This window comes from Taudactylus pleione, unplaced genomic scaffold, assembly GCF_031769625.1.
Source record: "Taudactylus pleione unplaced genomic scaffold, aTauple2 ptg000256l, whole genome shotgun sequence".
Classification (NCBI taxonomy): Eukaryota; Metazoa; Chordata; class Amphibia; order Anura; family Myobatrachidae; genus Taudactylus; species Taudactylus pleione.
Window position 1 is genome coordinate 1378390 of NW_028284658.1, and position 14473 is coordinate 1392862.

The following is a 14473-nucleotide window of genomic DNA, read 5'->3' on the forward strand; positions in this document are numbered from 1 at the left end:
AAAGTATATTTACTGTTTATGTGCACAAAACCATATTGAGTTAAAACATTACAAAACACATGTGTCAATTTATCACTATCATGACTTCTGTACCATATGGATGAAGCATGATTTCATGTGGTACAGTCACACTATTGAGCCCTATCTGCACCCATTTTTTTTAATAGTTTACAGTTGGTAATGTTAAGCTTGGTTCACACCATGCAAAAATCAGGGCAATTAGACAACTTTTGGCTGCTTGGTCCGATAATCTCAGAGTATGTAAGCAGCACCTGGGGGTGAATGTCGTTCCAAAAGCAGTTGGATTGGATGATTGGATCTGACCTGCTGCACAACATTTCTCCCAAACAATGCACATTTTGTAGCGTGTGTGAATTTCCGATGGTCTGTCTGACATTTCTGCTGATAGTTCATTTTAAAATGCCACCTTTGTGATGATATTAGGACAGATAATACTACTTAAAAAAATCTCAGAATCTGGCATATGAATGTGTTTTTGCCTAATTTAGGGATGTTGAATTCAGTTATAAAATCAGATTTTCTCTATCAGTCCACATTTATTAGATATATATAAAAATAAAAAGTGATAAACAGCTATTCTGAAACAAGATAAGCAGAAATTTCAATTGATCTCTATAGAATTGAAATATTCTCAATTTATTAATTTATAATATACTAATAAAACTAAATAAATGCTTAAAAACGTCAGAAACTCTTAATCCAAATTAGTCATAATGTGATCTTATATACAAAATTAATTGATCTGTTTGTTTATCTGTCCGGTTATGCATTTGGACACCGTGCACGGGTTGGATCGTGGCTAGGTTTTAGGAGGTTAGGGTCCCGCTGTATGCTGGGCAGATCTTTGATTCGGGGAGCCTGTACTGAGCCTTCCACTGGATGGATTTGGACGAAAACTTCACAGAGTGCTAACATTTTATCCCAGAAGACATACTAGGGGATTGAGGTCCCGGTTGGACCTCCCGTTGGTGTATGCTGGGCAGAACTTTGACCTGGGGACACTGGACAGAACTTTGACCTGGGGAGCCTGTTCTGGGCCTTCCACTGGATGGATTTGAATGAAAACTTCTCAGAGGGGTGGCAATTGGTCTGGGATGCCTAATCAAGTGGTTGGATTCCCGGTTGGACCTCACGGCAGGGTGCACCGGGCAGAACTTTGACCCAGGAAGCCTGTTCTGGGCCTTCCACTACATGGATGTTGGTGACATCATCAAATAAAAATTAATAAGTTGAAAATTTAAAGCCGGGCAATGCCGGGGACTTCAGCTATTAAAAAGATAAAATGTAAAATCACTTTGCTTTAGGAAAATACAGTAGGATGTTGACACTTACTGTTTGAACAGTGTCTCACTGGTCTCTCTATAATGGAACCAGCAGTAGTCCTCCATCATTGCAGGGTCCCAACATCCTTGGTAGTGATGTGTTGGTGAAAACGTTCCCCCTGTTCATCACTTACACTACCTAGGTTGTCAGGGAAAAAGTCTAGATGGGAATGTAAAAAGTGAATTTTAAGTCACATTCTACAACCCATATTCTAGTAGTTGTCCAATAGTTCATTCCTTTCTGTTCTCTAAGAATCCACGCACAGCAGCCTTGAAGGAGGACCAAGCAGCCAACTCAATTTCAGTCAATTGAGCGTTAAATATTTCATCCATAAGCAGTTTCCTTATTTGGGGGCCAATAAACATGCCATCTTTTAGCTTTGCTTAACTTTGGAAACTTTTCCTTCGGATAACTGTAAGCCTGGCCTTCTTTATTCAGAGCTTTCATGAAATTCCCATTAGGCCAAACTTAATGTGAAGCAGAGGTAAAATTAAAAACTTTAGGTGGCTCAATGAATGGAGTGTACTTGACGTTTTTCTCTCCAGCAGCATAGGCTTCTCTCTCTGGCCACTTCGTTTGTGAAATAGTGGTTTTTAGTGTTTCTGCTGTCCTATAAACACAGAAAACAGCAGTACAGAATCTTCCTCGTAAACCTAACAGCAGTGCAACTACAACAAAGATTCCATCCATGATCTTTATACTTGATTCCCTCCAACAACACAGCCATCCAGTCATTCGTTTTTTCATGTCCACTGCATAGGCCAGAGACACTGAGGATGTTTGGTCCTATTATGGAGTAACACTACTTTCAGACTATTCTTCGAGGAATCAATAAACAGTCGCCACTCACTAGTATTATACTGAACACTAAACTCAATCAATAAACTGTTAACATCAGTACAAACACACATTGAATTTTTCTTTTCAAAAAATGTGGCCAAAGAAGAATTTCTTGTTCTAAAATTTGAAATTGTTGTACCTTGAGACAGAAAGTTCCACTGTTGCAGCCTAGACCCCAAAAGTTTGGCTTATTGTTTTGACAGCTTCAAGTCATGAACCAAATAATTTAATGCTTCCTGTTCTATGATGTGAAATGATTCGTCTTGAGTTTAGGGGTGATACTTCACTGTCATTTCTGTAACTTCTGACTCGCTTTCCTCTGATGTCCCCGATTCACTGGTACACACATAAGGTACAGGAACAGACAGCCCTTCCCTATGAGGCACACGTTTTAGCGCTGAGGACACTTTAGGATATTTGATAGTGTGCTTAGTTCTACTGGACTGCCCAGCAATACTAGTCAGACAGAAATAATTTCAGTACAGTGGTCCCTAGGCTCATGCTGTACCACTGGGGCAGCGAACAGTGGTGTGAGGGCCACATATCTCCTTATGGTGATCAGCCAGATTGCTGGGACACAGAGATGGAGGCTCCATCATAAAGCAGCCCACTGTTATGCTCATGGTACAGTGCTGCTTACTTCCCCCTCTGCATGCCGACCGGGAGCTGGGACAGAAGCCATCAAGCAACATGCATTCAGCGCTAAGAGGAGGGTTCTGCCCCAGGACCAGCACATGGAGGAGGATGAGGAAGATTAGAAGGGGGATTCTGATGACATAGAGGATGAGCAGTCCCTGCAAGATGCGTAACCCAGAGCGCTGACAGAAGGGAGTCTTGCCGGGCACTTACTATGATTAAATACTTAATTTTCGTATTTAAATTTTTCTAAATATCTCAAAAACTTTACATGTTATCAAATTTCCGATGGTACATTTTCATTCTATGCACAAAATTACATGGAGATTGATATAATATCATGTCAGATGCAAAATGGCTGTTGAGTAGTGTAATCGTTTGTATTGGAATGAGAAATCACTAGTGTGCACACTAGAAATCTGACGTTCTCAACATTTTTTAATCACTATAAAAATTGTAAAGTTAATCAGATCGTGAGAGAAATCGTTCAGGTACTGTATGTACCTAGCATTACAACTGGCAGACTCCTATAGTTCCGACAAGTCCTATTACATTATTTAAAGTAGGGGTGAGCGGGTTCGGATTTCTGAAATCCGAACCCCCCCGAGCCCCCCCGATCCGAGTCCGATCCGAGTCAGGCTCGACTTTTCCCGCCTGACTCGGATTCTGAAATCGAGGCAAAACGTCATCTTCCCGCCTTCCGAGTCTCGCGGGTTTTGGATCCTATATAAGGTACCCACGTCGGCGCCATTTTCTCACTCGGCTGTGGACAGTGAAGAGGGAGGGTGGGAGTTAGGGCTGTGTAGTGTAGTGTAGTGTAGTGCTGCTGTTGTCCACTACTTCAAAGTCCATAGGGGCTGGCTGTGTTGTGCTGTGCTGCTGTTGTTAATAGGGGCTGTGTCCACTACTTCAAAGTCCATAGGGGCTGGCTGGACTGTGTTGTGCAGTCAGTTCTCCATAGGGGCTGTGTCCACTCCAAAGTCCTGTGCAGTGTCCCAGTCCTAAAGGAGTGCTGTAGTGTTGTCCAGGGGGTGCTCTGTCCATCAGGGGTGCTCCCCCCAAGTGCTAAAAAAATAATATATTTTCTGTGTTTGTGAATTGTGTGCGCAGTAGCCGCACGTGCATCAACAAAGTAGTGCCAAGCGTGTGCCTGTGTCATAAGTAAAGGGCCGGCTGGCTTGACCGTTAAGGGTGCTGTAACCCCCGAAAGTACACTCCAGTCCAAACCAAAAAAAAAATTATTTTCTGTGTTTGTGAATTGTGTGCGCAGTAGCCGCACGTGCATCAACAAAGTAGTGCCAAGCGTGCGCCTGTGTCATAAGTAAAGGGCCGGCTGGCTTGACCGTTAAGGGTGCTGTAACCCCCGAAAGTACACTCCAGTCCAAACCTAAAAAAAAATTATTTTCTGTGTTTGTGAATTGTGTGCGCAGTAGCCGCACGTGCATCAACAAAGTAGTGCCAAGCGTGCGCCTGTGTCATAAGTAAAGGGCCAGCTGGCTTGACCGTTAAAGGGTGCTGTAACCCCCGAAAGTACACTCCAGTCCAAACCAAAAAAAAATTATTTTCTGTGTTTGTGAATTGTGTGCGCAGTAGCCGCACGTGCATCAACAAAGTAGTGCCAAGCGTGCGCCTGTGTCATAAGTAAAGGGCCGGCTGGCTTGACCGTTAAGGGTGCTGTAACCCCCGAAAGTACACTCCAGTCCAAACCAAAAAAAAAATTATTTTCTGTGTTTGTGAATTGTGTGCGCAGTAGCCGCACGTGCATCAACAAAGTAGTGCCAAGCATGCGCCTGTGTCATAAGTAAAGGGCCGGCTGGCTTGACCGTTAAGGGTGCTGTAACCCCCGAAAGTACACTCCAGTCCAAACCAAAAAAAAAATTATTTTCTGTGTTTGTGAATTGTGTGCGCAGTAGCCGCACGTGCATCAACAAAGTAGTGCCAAGCGTGCGCCTGTGTCATAAGTAAAGGGCCGGCTGGCTTGACCGTTAAGGGTGCTGTAACCCCCAAAAGTACACTCCAGTCCAAACCTAAAAAAAATTATTTTCTGTGTTTGTGAATTGTGTGCGCAGTAGCCGCACGTGCATCAACAAAGTAGTGCCAAGCATGCGCCTGTGTCATAAGTAAAGGGCCGGCTGGCTTGACCGTTAAAGGGTGCTGTAACCCCCGAAAGTACACTCCAGTCCAAACCAAAAAAAAATTATTTTCTGTGTTTGTGAATTGTGTGCGCAGTAGCCGCACGTGCATCAACAAAGTAGTGCCAAGCGTGCGCCTGTGTCATAAGTAAAGGGCCGGCTGGCTTGACCGTTAAGGGTGCTGTAACCCCCGAAAGTACACTCCAGTCCAAACCAAAAAAAAAATTATTTTCTGTGTTTGTGAATTGTGTGCGCAGTAGCCGCACGTGCATCAACAAAGTAGTGCCAAGCGTGCGCCTGTGTCATAAGTAAAGGGCCGGCTGGCTTGACCGTTAAGGGTGCTGTAACCCCCGAAAGTACACTCCAGTCCAAACCAAAAAAAAAATTATTTTCTGTGTTTGTGAATTGTGTGCGCAGTAGCCGCACGTGCATCAACAAAGTAGTGCCAAGCGTGCGCCTGTGTCATAAGTAAAGGGCCGGCTGGCTTGACCGTTAAGGGTGCTGTAACCCCCGAAAGTACACTCCAGTCCAAACCAAAAAAAAAATTAATTTCTGTGTTTGTGAATTGTGTGCGCAGTAGCCGCACGTGCATCAACAAAGTAGTGCCAAGCGTGCGCCTGTGTCATAAGTAAAGGGCTGGCTGGCTTGACCGTTAAAGGGTGCTGTAACCCCCGAAAGTACACTCCAGTCCAAACCAAAAAAAAATTATTTTCTGTGTTTGTGAATTGTGTGCGCAGTAGCCGCACGTGCATCAACAAAGTAGTGCCAAGCGTGCGCCTGTGTCATAAGTAAAGGGCCGGCTGGCTTGACCGTTAAAGGGTGCTGTAACCCACAAAGTACACTCCAGTCCAAACCAAAAAAAAAATTATTTTCTGTGTTTAGCCGCACGTATATATCAAATCGATATAACATAAATGGAGGACCAAACTTTCTCCGATAAAAATAAAATAGAGAAAGATCAAGAACCACTTCCTCCTAGTGCTGAAGCTGCTGCCACTAGTCATGACATAGACGATAACATGCCATCAACGTCGTCTGCCAAGGCCGATGCCCAATGTCATAGTAGAGGGCACATACAATCCCAAATGGCAAAGTTCAGGAAAATGACCTTGAAAAAGACATTTAAATCAGCTGAAGAGAAACGTAAACTTGCCAATATGCCATTTACGACACGGAGTGGCAAGGAACGGCTAAGGTCGATCCCTAGTATGTTCATGACTAGTGGTTCAGCTTCACATGACGATGGAAGCCCTCCTCCCACTAAAAAAATCAAAAGAGTTAAGCTGGCAAAAGCACAGCGAAGAACTGTGCTTTCTAAGAAGATATCACAAATCCCCAAGGAGAGTCCAAGTGTGGTGGTGGTTGCGATGCCTGACCTTCCCAGCACTGGACGGGAAGAGGTGGCTCTTTCCACCATTTGCACGCCCCCTGCAAGTGCTGAAAGGAGCACCCACAGTCCACTTGCTGATATGCAAATTGAAGATGTCACTGTTGAAGTACAACAGGATGAGGATACTAGTGTAGCTGGCGCTGAGGAGGAAGTTGGCGAGGAGGATTCTGATGGTGATGTGGTTTGTTTAAATCAGGCTCCGGGGGAGACAGTTGTTGTCCGTGGGATGAAAAAGCCCATCACGGTCATGCCTGGGCAGAAGACCAAACATTCCACCTCTTTGGTCTGGCAATATTTCTATCCAAATCCGGACAACAACTGTCTTGCCATATGTACCATATGTAAAGGTGAAATAAGTAGGGGTAGGGACGTCAACCACCTAGGAACATCCTCCCTTATACGGCACCTGCAGCGCGTTCATAAAAAGTTACTGTCAAGTTCAGAAACTTTGGCTAAGACCGTAAGCAGTCCAGGGACACCTAAATCCCGTTGTCCTGTTGTATCCAAGTGCCTGCAAACCACACCGTCAACTCCCTCCTCGTCAATTTCCTCCTTAGTCAGGATCGGAAGTAGTCCTGCAGGCCATGTCACTGGCATGACTGACTCTCCTATCCGGGATTCCTCTGGAGGATCCTGCATTGCTACGCCTACTGCTGCCGCTGCTGCTGTTGCTGCTGCTGGGAGTCGTTCATCATCCCAGAGAGGAAGTAGGAACACCACTACTTTTACTAAACAATTGACCCTCCAACAGTCCTTAGCGAGGAGGATGAAGTACGACAGCAGTCATCCTGAAGCAAAACGTATAACTGAGGCCTTGACTGCTATGTTGGTGTTAGACGTGCGTCCGGTATCCGCCATTAGTGCAGTGGGATTTAGACAATTGATGGAGGTAGTGTGTCCCCGGTTCCAAATCCCGTCTAGATTCCACTTCACTAGGCAGGCGATACCGAGACTGTACAGAAACGTCAGAAAAAGTGTCCTCAGTGTCCTGAAAAATGCCATTGTACACAATGTCCACTTAACCACGGACATGTGGACAAGTGGAACAGGGCAGACTAAGGACTATATGACTGTGACAGCCCACTGGGTAGATGTATCACCTTACGCAGCAACAGCAGCAGCGTTACCAGTAGCAGCATCTCAGAAACGCCAGCTCGTTACAAGGCAGGCTACGCTGTGTATCACCGGTTTCAGTAAGAGGCACACCGCCGACAACCTCTTAGAGAAACTGAGGGAAATCATCGCCCAGTGGCTTACCCCACTTAGACTCTCCTGGGGATTTGTGATATCTGACAACGCCACCAATATTGTGCGGGCATTACATCTGGGCAAATTCCAGCACGTCCCATGTTTTGCTCACACAATAAACTTGGTGGTGCAGAATTTTCTGAAAAGCGACAGGGGCGTGCAGGAGACGCTTTGGGTGGCCCGAAAAATTTCTGGCCACTTTCGCCATTCAGCGACTGCGTGCCGAAGACTGGAGCGCCAGCAAACACTCTTGAACCTGCCCCGCCATCACCTGAAGCAAGAGGTTGTGACGCGGTGGAACTCAACCCTCTATATGCTTCAGAGGATGGAGGAGCAGCAAAAGGCCATACAAGCCTATACATCCACCTATGACATAGGCAAAGGAGGGGGTATGCACCTGACTCAAGCGCAGTGGAGAATGATTTCCGTGTTGTGCAAGGTTCTCCAGCCCTTCGAACTTGCCACACGTGAAGTCAGTTCAGACACAGCCAGCTTGAGTCAGGTCATTCCCCTCATCAGGCTTTTGCAGAAGCAGCTGGAGAAAGTGAAGGAGGAGCTAAGACGGAGCGATTCCGCTCGGCATGTGGGACTTGTGGATGAAGCCCTTCATTCGCTTTGCCAGGATTCCAGGGTGGTCAATCTGTTGAAATCAGACCACTACATTTTGGCCACCGTGCTCGATCCTAGGTTTAAAGCCTATGTGGTGTCTCTCTTTCCGGCCGACACAAGCCTGCAGAGGTGCAAAGACCTGCTGGTGAACACACTGTCAGCTGAAGCGGAACGTGACACGTCAACGGCTCCTTCTTCATTTTCTCCCGCAACTGGGGCTGCCAGGAAAAAACTTAGGTATCCTAAGCAACCCGCTGGCGGTGATGCAGGGCAGGCAGGACCAAGTTTGGACATCTGGTCCGGACTGAAGGACCTGGCAACAATTTCTGACATGTCTACTGTCACTGCATATGATACTGTCACCATTGACAGAATGGTGGAGGATTACATCGGTGACAGCATCCAAGTAGGCATGTCAGACAGTCCATACCTGTACTGGCAGGAAAAAGAGGCAATTTGGAGGCCCCTGTACAAGCTGGCTCTATTTTACCTGAGTTGCCCCCCCTCCAGTGTGTACTCCGAAAGAGTGTTTAGTGCAGCCGGGAACCTTGTCAGAGAAAGGCGTAGGAGGTTGCTTCCACAGAATGTGGAGAAGATGATGTTCATCAAAATGAATTATCAGCTCTTCCAGGGAGACCAGCCTCCAGAAGGTACAGAGGGACCTGTGGTGGTGGATTCAAGTGGGGACGAGTTAATACTTTGTGAGGATGAGGATGTACACACTGAAGAGGGTGAGGAATCGGTGGATGAGGAGGATGAGGATGACATCTTGCCTCCGTAGAGCCAGTTTGTGCAGGGACACATTAATTGCCAGCTTGTTTTGTGGGGGCCCAAACGAACCAATCATTTCAGCCACAGTTGTGTGGCAGACCCTGGCGCTGAAATGATTGATTTGTTATAGTGTGCATGTCCTGTTTATACAACATAAGGGTGGGTGGGAGGGCCCAAGGACAATTCCATCTTGCACTTCTTTTTTTTCTTTGCATTATGTACAGTTTGGGGCCTAGTTTTTCTAACTGCCATCCTGTCTGCCACTGCAGTGTCACTCCTAGATGGGTCACGTGTTTGTGCCGCCCACTCGTGTCGCTTAGCATAGTCATCCAGCTACCTCGGTGCAACCTTTTGGACATAAAAACACTATTGTGAGGTGTGAGGTGTTCAGAATAGACTGGAAATGAGTGGAAATTAAGGTTATTGAGGTTAATAATAGCATAGGAGCAGAGAAACCAACAAATTCTGTTATTTTAGCTGTTTTTATGCTTTTTTAAAAAAAAAATACAGATCCAAAACACAAAACCCAGAACCCAAAACACGGAAGGGTGGTTTTGGCAAAACCAATCCAGATCCAAAACACGAAGAAAGATCCAGATCCAAAACCAAAACACAAAACACGAAAAGTGGCCGGTGCACACCCCTAATTTAAAGTAACAAATCCTGCTCTTACTGTACAGTGTAAATGTGTAAGCAGCAAGATGGATTTTAGGAAAAATTCACAAGTTGCAATCAGTTAAAAGTGGTGGCACAGGTAGATCATAGTAGGTGAGAATTTGAAATGATATTACATTTCTGATCTATCATGATTGAAAGACATTTGCACGGAGACACAAGAACTGTAAGGAAGGTGTCCATAAGTGTACATCTATAATGTCCAAACACGTCTACTGTACTTGTTTGATATTAGTTTCTGAAATTACCATTATAGAGTTACAGCCATTTAGTATTGATTTAGCATATTCATATAGTTTATTTGAATTACTGTACTATTGGATTGAAGTTACAATACGTGTATTATTGTTTTTTTTTAATACCAGCATGAACGGGCTATGTCGGATGTCAGAAGCGACCAGCGGGCACGCGCATCGCTGGTTGCTTCTGACCAAAACATGCCCGATGCATGCACGATGCATGCTCGATTTGCAAGCAATTGCACGATGACGATGTCGTTATCGTGCAATCGCTTGGCTAAATCGCTGTGGATACCCCCCATTAGAAATGACAGTGTAATCCCCACCATTCTTTCAATGTATAAGTGTATTTTTAATTTATTTTTTTTGCATTAAACTGATGTTATTGTTACAGCGGAGCTGAGTGTGGGAGTATCTCTGCCTTCATTACCAAATGTACAACTTCTTCATGAAGTTGTGGAGATAAAAGAGGTAAGCAAGTTTTGTTAGTTTTGAGAAGTGAAAATGAATTACCTATAGTATGAATATGCAGAAGCACATAACATTTTTGAACGATCTAATTGATGAACAATATCTAAATTGTTTTGGAAATGCAAGGACATTACCCCACTTGTAAAACTACCCCTTGCCAATTCCTTCCTTACATATTGGAGCAGTAATACAGCTGGATTTTAGGTGTACTGACTGTTTGGCTGTTTCATGTATATTTCCTTACAGGTACAGTACAATGATTAGCATTAATCCAATATAATTTTGAAAAAATGAGACTCATTTTTATTCAGTATAACATTGTTAGGAACAATCAATTGCAACTTGGCTGTAATGTAACATCACCAATATACTTAAACCAGTTTTTAGTGAAATCTAGCTGGCATGCTTGCCATTTTTTGTACAAGATCTTATATTATCTGGATATAGTATGCTAATTTACTGGGTATGCCATGCTGTCATAAATGGGTATAGTATCCTGGGTATTGATCAGTTTGTGCTGGCACAGGTTGTTGTGTCTGATGATCTGATGGTAGGTCTTGTGGCAGTTTGCTGGTAAGTCAGCTCGTATTTTACACTGGGGCCCATGGGTCTTTAGCTACAGTACGCCAGTATTTGTGGTACACTTTTTCTCTAGACAAATAGAGTACTCTTTCTTAATGACACACCTAGTTTTTTGTTGCATTATTTATTGTTTACTGCATATTTAGTGTAAGTAGTTAATGTCTGCTTGTCACAGTTATGCTGCTATGAGCCATGGAAAGTACCTTTAAATGTAAGAGACACCACGACAAATACTGCCTTAGACTGTGGGGCCTATTTATCAAATCATTTTTGCAAGAATGCATGTTTTTGGAGGATACTGGCAAATATGATGTATCCCCCGAAAGTAGTATGGAGGGACCACAGCAGATATCTCCATTTGCCATGATATCTCCATTTCCAATAGCAACCGCAGCTTTTGTGGGGGCTGTGAAGCTGTCAGATTTACCAAGCTCCAGAATGCAAAGCATTTTGGCATTTAACCCCCGCAGCTAACGTCATCTGAAGAAAGCATTAGTCCATCATAGCCTATGAGCTACATTTCACAAAAATTCCTGGGAGAGGGTTCCTCCGGGATCCTCCCCAACAATGATCGCTGCACATGCGAGGTCAGCAGACAGTGCATGCGCAGGGGCCCCAAAAGAGTAGTGAAGAGACCACTGATGTAGTTATTTCACTCTGAATACATCGCAGGGACTGAGGGCTTCATTCAGAGGCGGTCGGAGGATGCAAGCGATCGCTCAGAAACTGGGCGGCCGCTTGCATCCTGACCAGCCGCCTCTGTTTCGGTCGTTAGGCTGTGGGTTTACACCCACAGCTCTAACGACCGCTAGGGTGATGGTCGCGATGGTCCTTAAACGCAGCATCCTAAAGGAGTCTAAGCTGTGTCAGCTGAGACCCTGGTCTGTGTAAGTGTAAGTTGATAGTGATACTACAAAGCTACTAACGATGATTGTGTCCAAATGGTCGCAATTGTGAAAAACACATACACATTTCTTCAAATTTAGTCAAAAAGCCGGAGCACTGTTTAAAAAGTCATTATACAGCATACTGCAAATAACCCTAATTTTTCACAAATAATTTAAAAAAACTTTAATAAATAAATATTTGCTTCTGATATGTGGAGTAATTCAGATGATCCAACTCAAAGGCACTTGGGTACTTACAGTAGCTGCACAGTCCAGCCATTGGCTTCAGTATATTTCTATTGTGCACTGCATTGTAGTCTGTGAAGTCACACCTCCTGTCGCATCTCAGCCAGGTACAACTAGGGGAGAGAGTCGCAGGCAAACTTGAGTTTGGCAGATATGACTGATTGTGAATTGGTCGCAAACCTATTTTTTAAATAATCACAATTATGTTTAATGCTGCATACACGCTAGAAGATAAAAGTGAACGATATGAACTATAACAATTTTGTTCAACAATATATTGTTCATATCGTCTAGTGTGTATGGTCCAAATGAACAACGATGCGCTCCCGCGGAACAATAACGATGCCTGCTGTCGATCGAACATGCAGGTCGATCTGACGATATCGTCAGGAACTGCCTGATTGGTGATGTGGCAGGATGACGTCACTTAACGATATCGTTAGCGATATCATATAGTGTGTATGCACTATGGCCCTCATTCAGAGGCGGTCGCAAGAAGCGATCTCTCTTTTTTTTAATGCGGCTTCCTGGTCGCTAGCTAAGCTGTGGGTTACTACCCACAGCTTAGCGACCGACCAGGGTGAATGTCGCGATGGTCAAGACCATCGCGACCATCGGGGCTTGCGACAAGACCCTAAGGTTGGGTCACGGCAACCGCAAACCCCAGGGAGCTTCCGGCTCTGATCGAGCAGGAAGCTCCCCACTGGCATCACTGCTGATGTCAGTGCGGCCGCCCACAAAACGGCAAGCGTTCCGTCAGGAACGCCTCCGTTTGTGTAACCACCCCCCCGCCCCGCCTACAAAACGGGGCGAGCTGTCGATCAACATCGACAGCTGCCCCTTTTGTAGTGAGCTCCGGAGCGAGAGAGTTTCTCTCTCGCTCCGGGGCTTGCGCACGCGCAGTGCGGCCGCTGAGCGTGCGCAGGACCAAAACATAGAGTCGGTTGCGAGCGCTCAGCGCTTGCGACCGACTCTGAATGAGGTCCTATATCTTTTGGCTGACAGTTCAAGGGCAAACACTGAGGACATCGCTCATGGAGCATATTGTCTAGTGTGTATGAGCCTTAAGACTGACTCTGAAAATGCCCTGCATTTCTGATGGCTGTCTGTAGTGAAGCCACTGAAAAGTCAAGTGAAGACACTGCAGGGAATCACTATGATATTGCAGGAAGAAATTCAAGTGTGTGTCCTCCAGAGGGCAATATCTCATTATGCTCAGAACCAAGACTGTAATGTAGATTCTACTTATTAATCATTAAAATACCTGTATTATTTCTTATAGGATTATGCAGTTATGTCATGCGACCTTCAATATGTCAAGTAAACAGTGTCAACATTCAATCCTGGACAAGAAGCACAATGCCAGTGTGAATATCTTACATCAAGGGGAATTATACCAAATAACTGAAATATAATTCATGCTTTAGAACCAATAAAACCGTGCAATACAGCATTTGTTATTATTTGCCTACCCCAAAGGAATTTTAATTAATTTGCTGGAAAAAAAGCATTAGACACCTACAGTATGCCTACAATCTAAAGTGACAAGGAGTTTACATTCTTATATAAGTTTGGTTTATCTATGTGCATTATTGTCTTGTTGTAAAGTTAAAAGCTACTACTTTGCAAGTATAAACTCTTGCAATCAAATACTGTATAGTAAAACATAGGAATGACACTCATAGAACTCATTTACATTATCAACCTCTCTGGCCATCAGTTTTTTTAATATTGACATCTTCTTGCTTACACTTATTATACACAATACTGACCTCATGCTGGTATTACAGTATTTAGTGGGTCTCTGAGAAAAATGTAGTGAATGCCTCCCCCCTAACAAGTGACAGGGTAAGACCGGTGATGGATCAAATGTGACAAGTGGCGGGATGCACTATCATCAACAATGAAACCCCTGAAAATGCTGTTTTGGGGGTTTGAACGCATTTCTGATATGCACCAAGCTTTGCAAAACTTTCCACAGCTTGGACCCGATGGTTTACGCCATCTTTAGATGGCATTACCCAATAGAAGCCTATGGGCTTCTTTCTTTCCACAAAGTGCTGTGAGAAGGATCCAATCGAATCCTGCGTTATAAACTCGGGAGTTCTTCTCTCGCAAAGGACAGCTCTTATCTTAATGCATACCGCCGTTATTAACTCTGGCATGCATGCGATGAGAGGTGGGATGTATCGCATGTATAATGCATCCCGCCCAAAGTGAGAATGGAAAGGGCAAATGTGACATATGTCCAGTAGCATCACTAGGGGGGTGCAGGACGCCCATGGTAACACCATTCGAGGGGGTGACACCAAAATAGCAGAGTTGCTCTGCTAATTTTCTCTTTTGGTGTCACCACCTCGGATGGGGGCTTCCCAGCAGCTCCTAGAGCGCAACGCCAGGTAT

At 44.6% G+C, this 14473-nt stretch overlaps 1 protein-coding gene across 1 annotated transcript in view; it reads left to right on the forward strand.

Annotated features, from left to right (window-relative positions):
* LOC148514864 (BPI fold-containing family B member 2-like) overlaps positions 1 to 13394 on the forward strand; it is a 37476-nt gene extending 24082 nt beyond the window's left edge. Inside the window, exons 14-15 of the mRNA XM_088480778.1 lie at positions 10279 to 10355; positions 13353 to 13394. Of these exons, the coding sequence (XP_088336904.1) occupies positions 10279 to 10355; positions 13353 to 13394 (119 nt within the window). The remainder of the gene's footprint in view (positions 1 to 10278; positions 10356 to 13352) is intronic.
* Positions 13395 to 14473: the final 1079 nt, after the last annotated feature.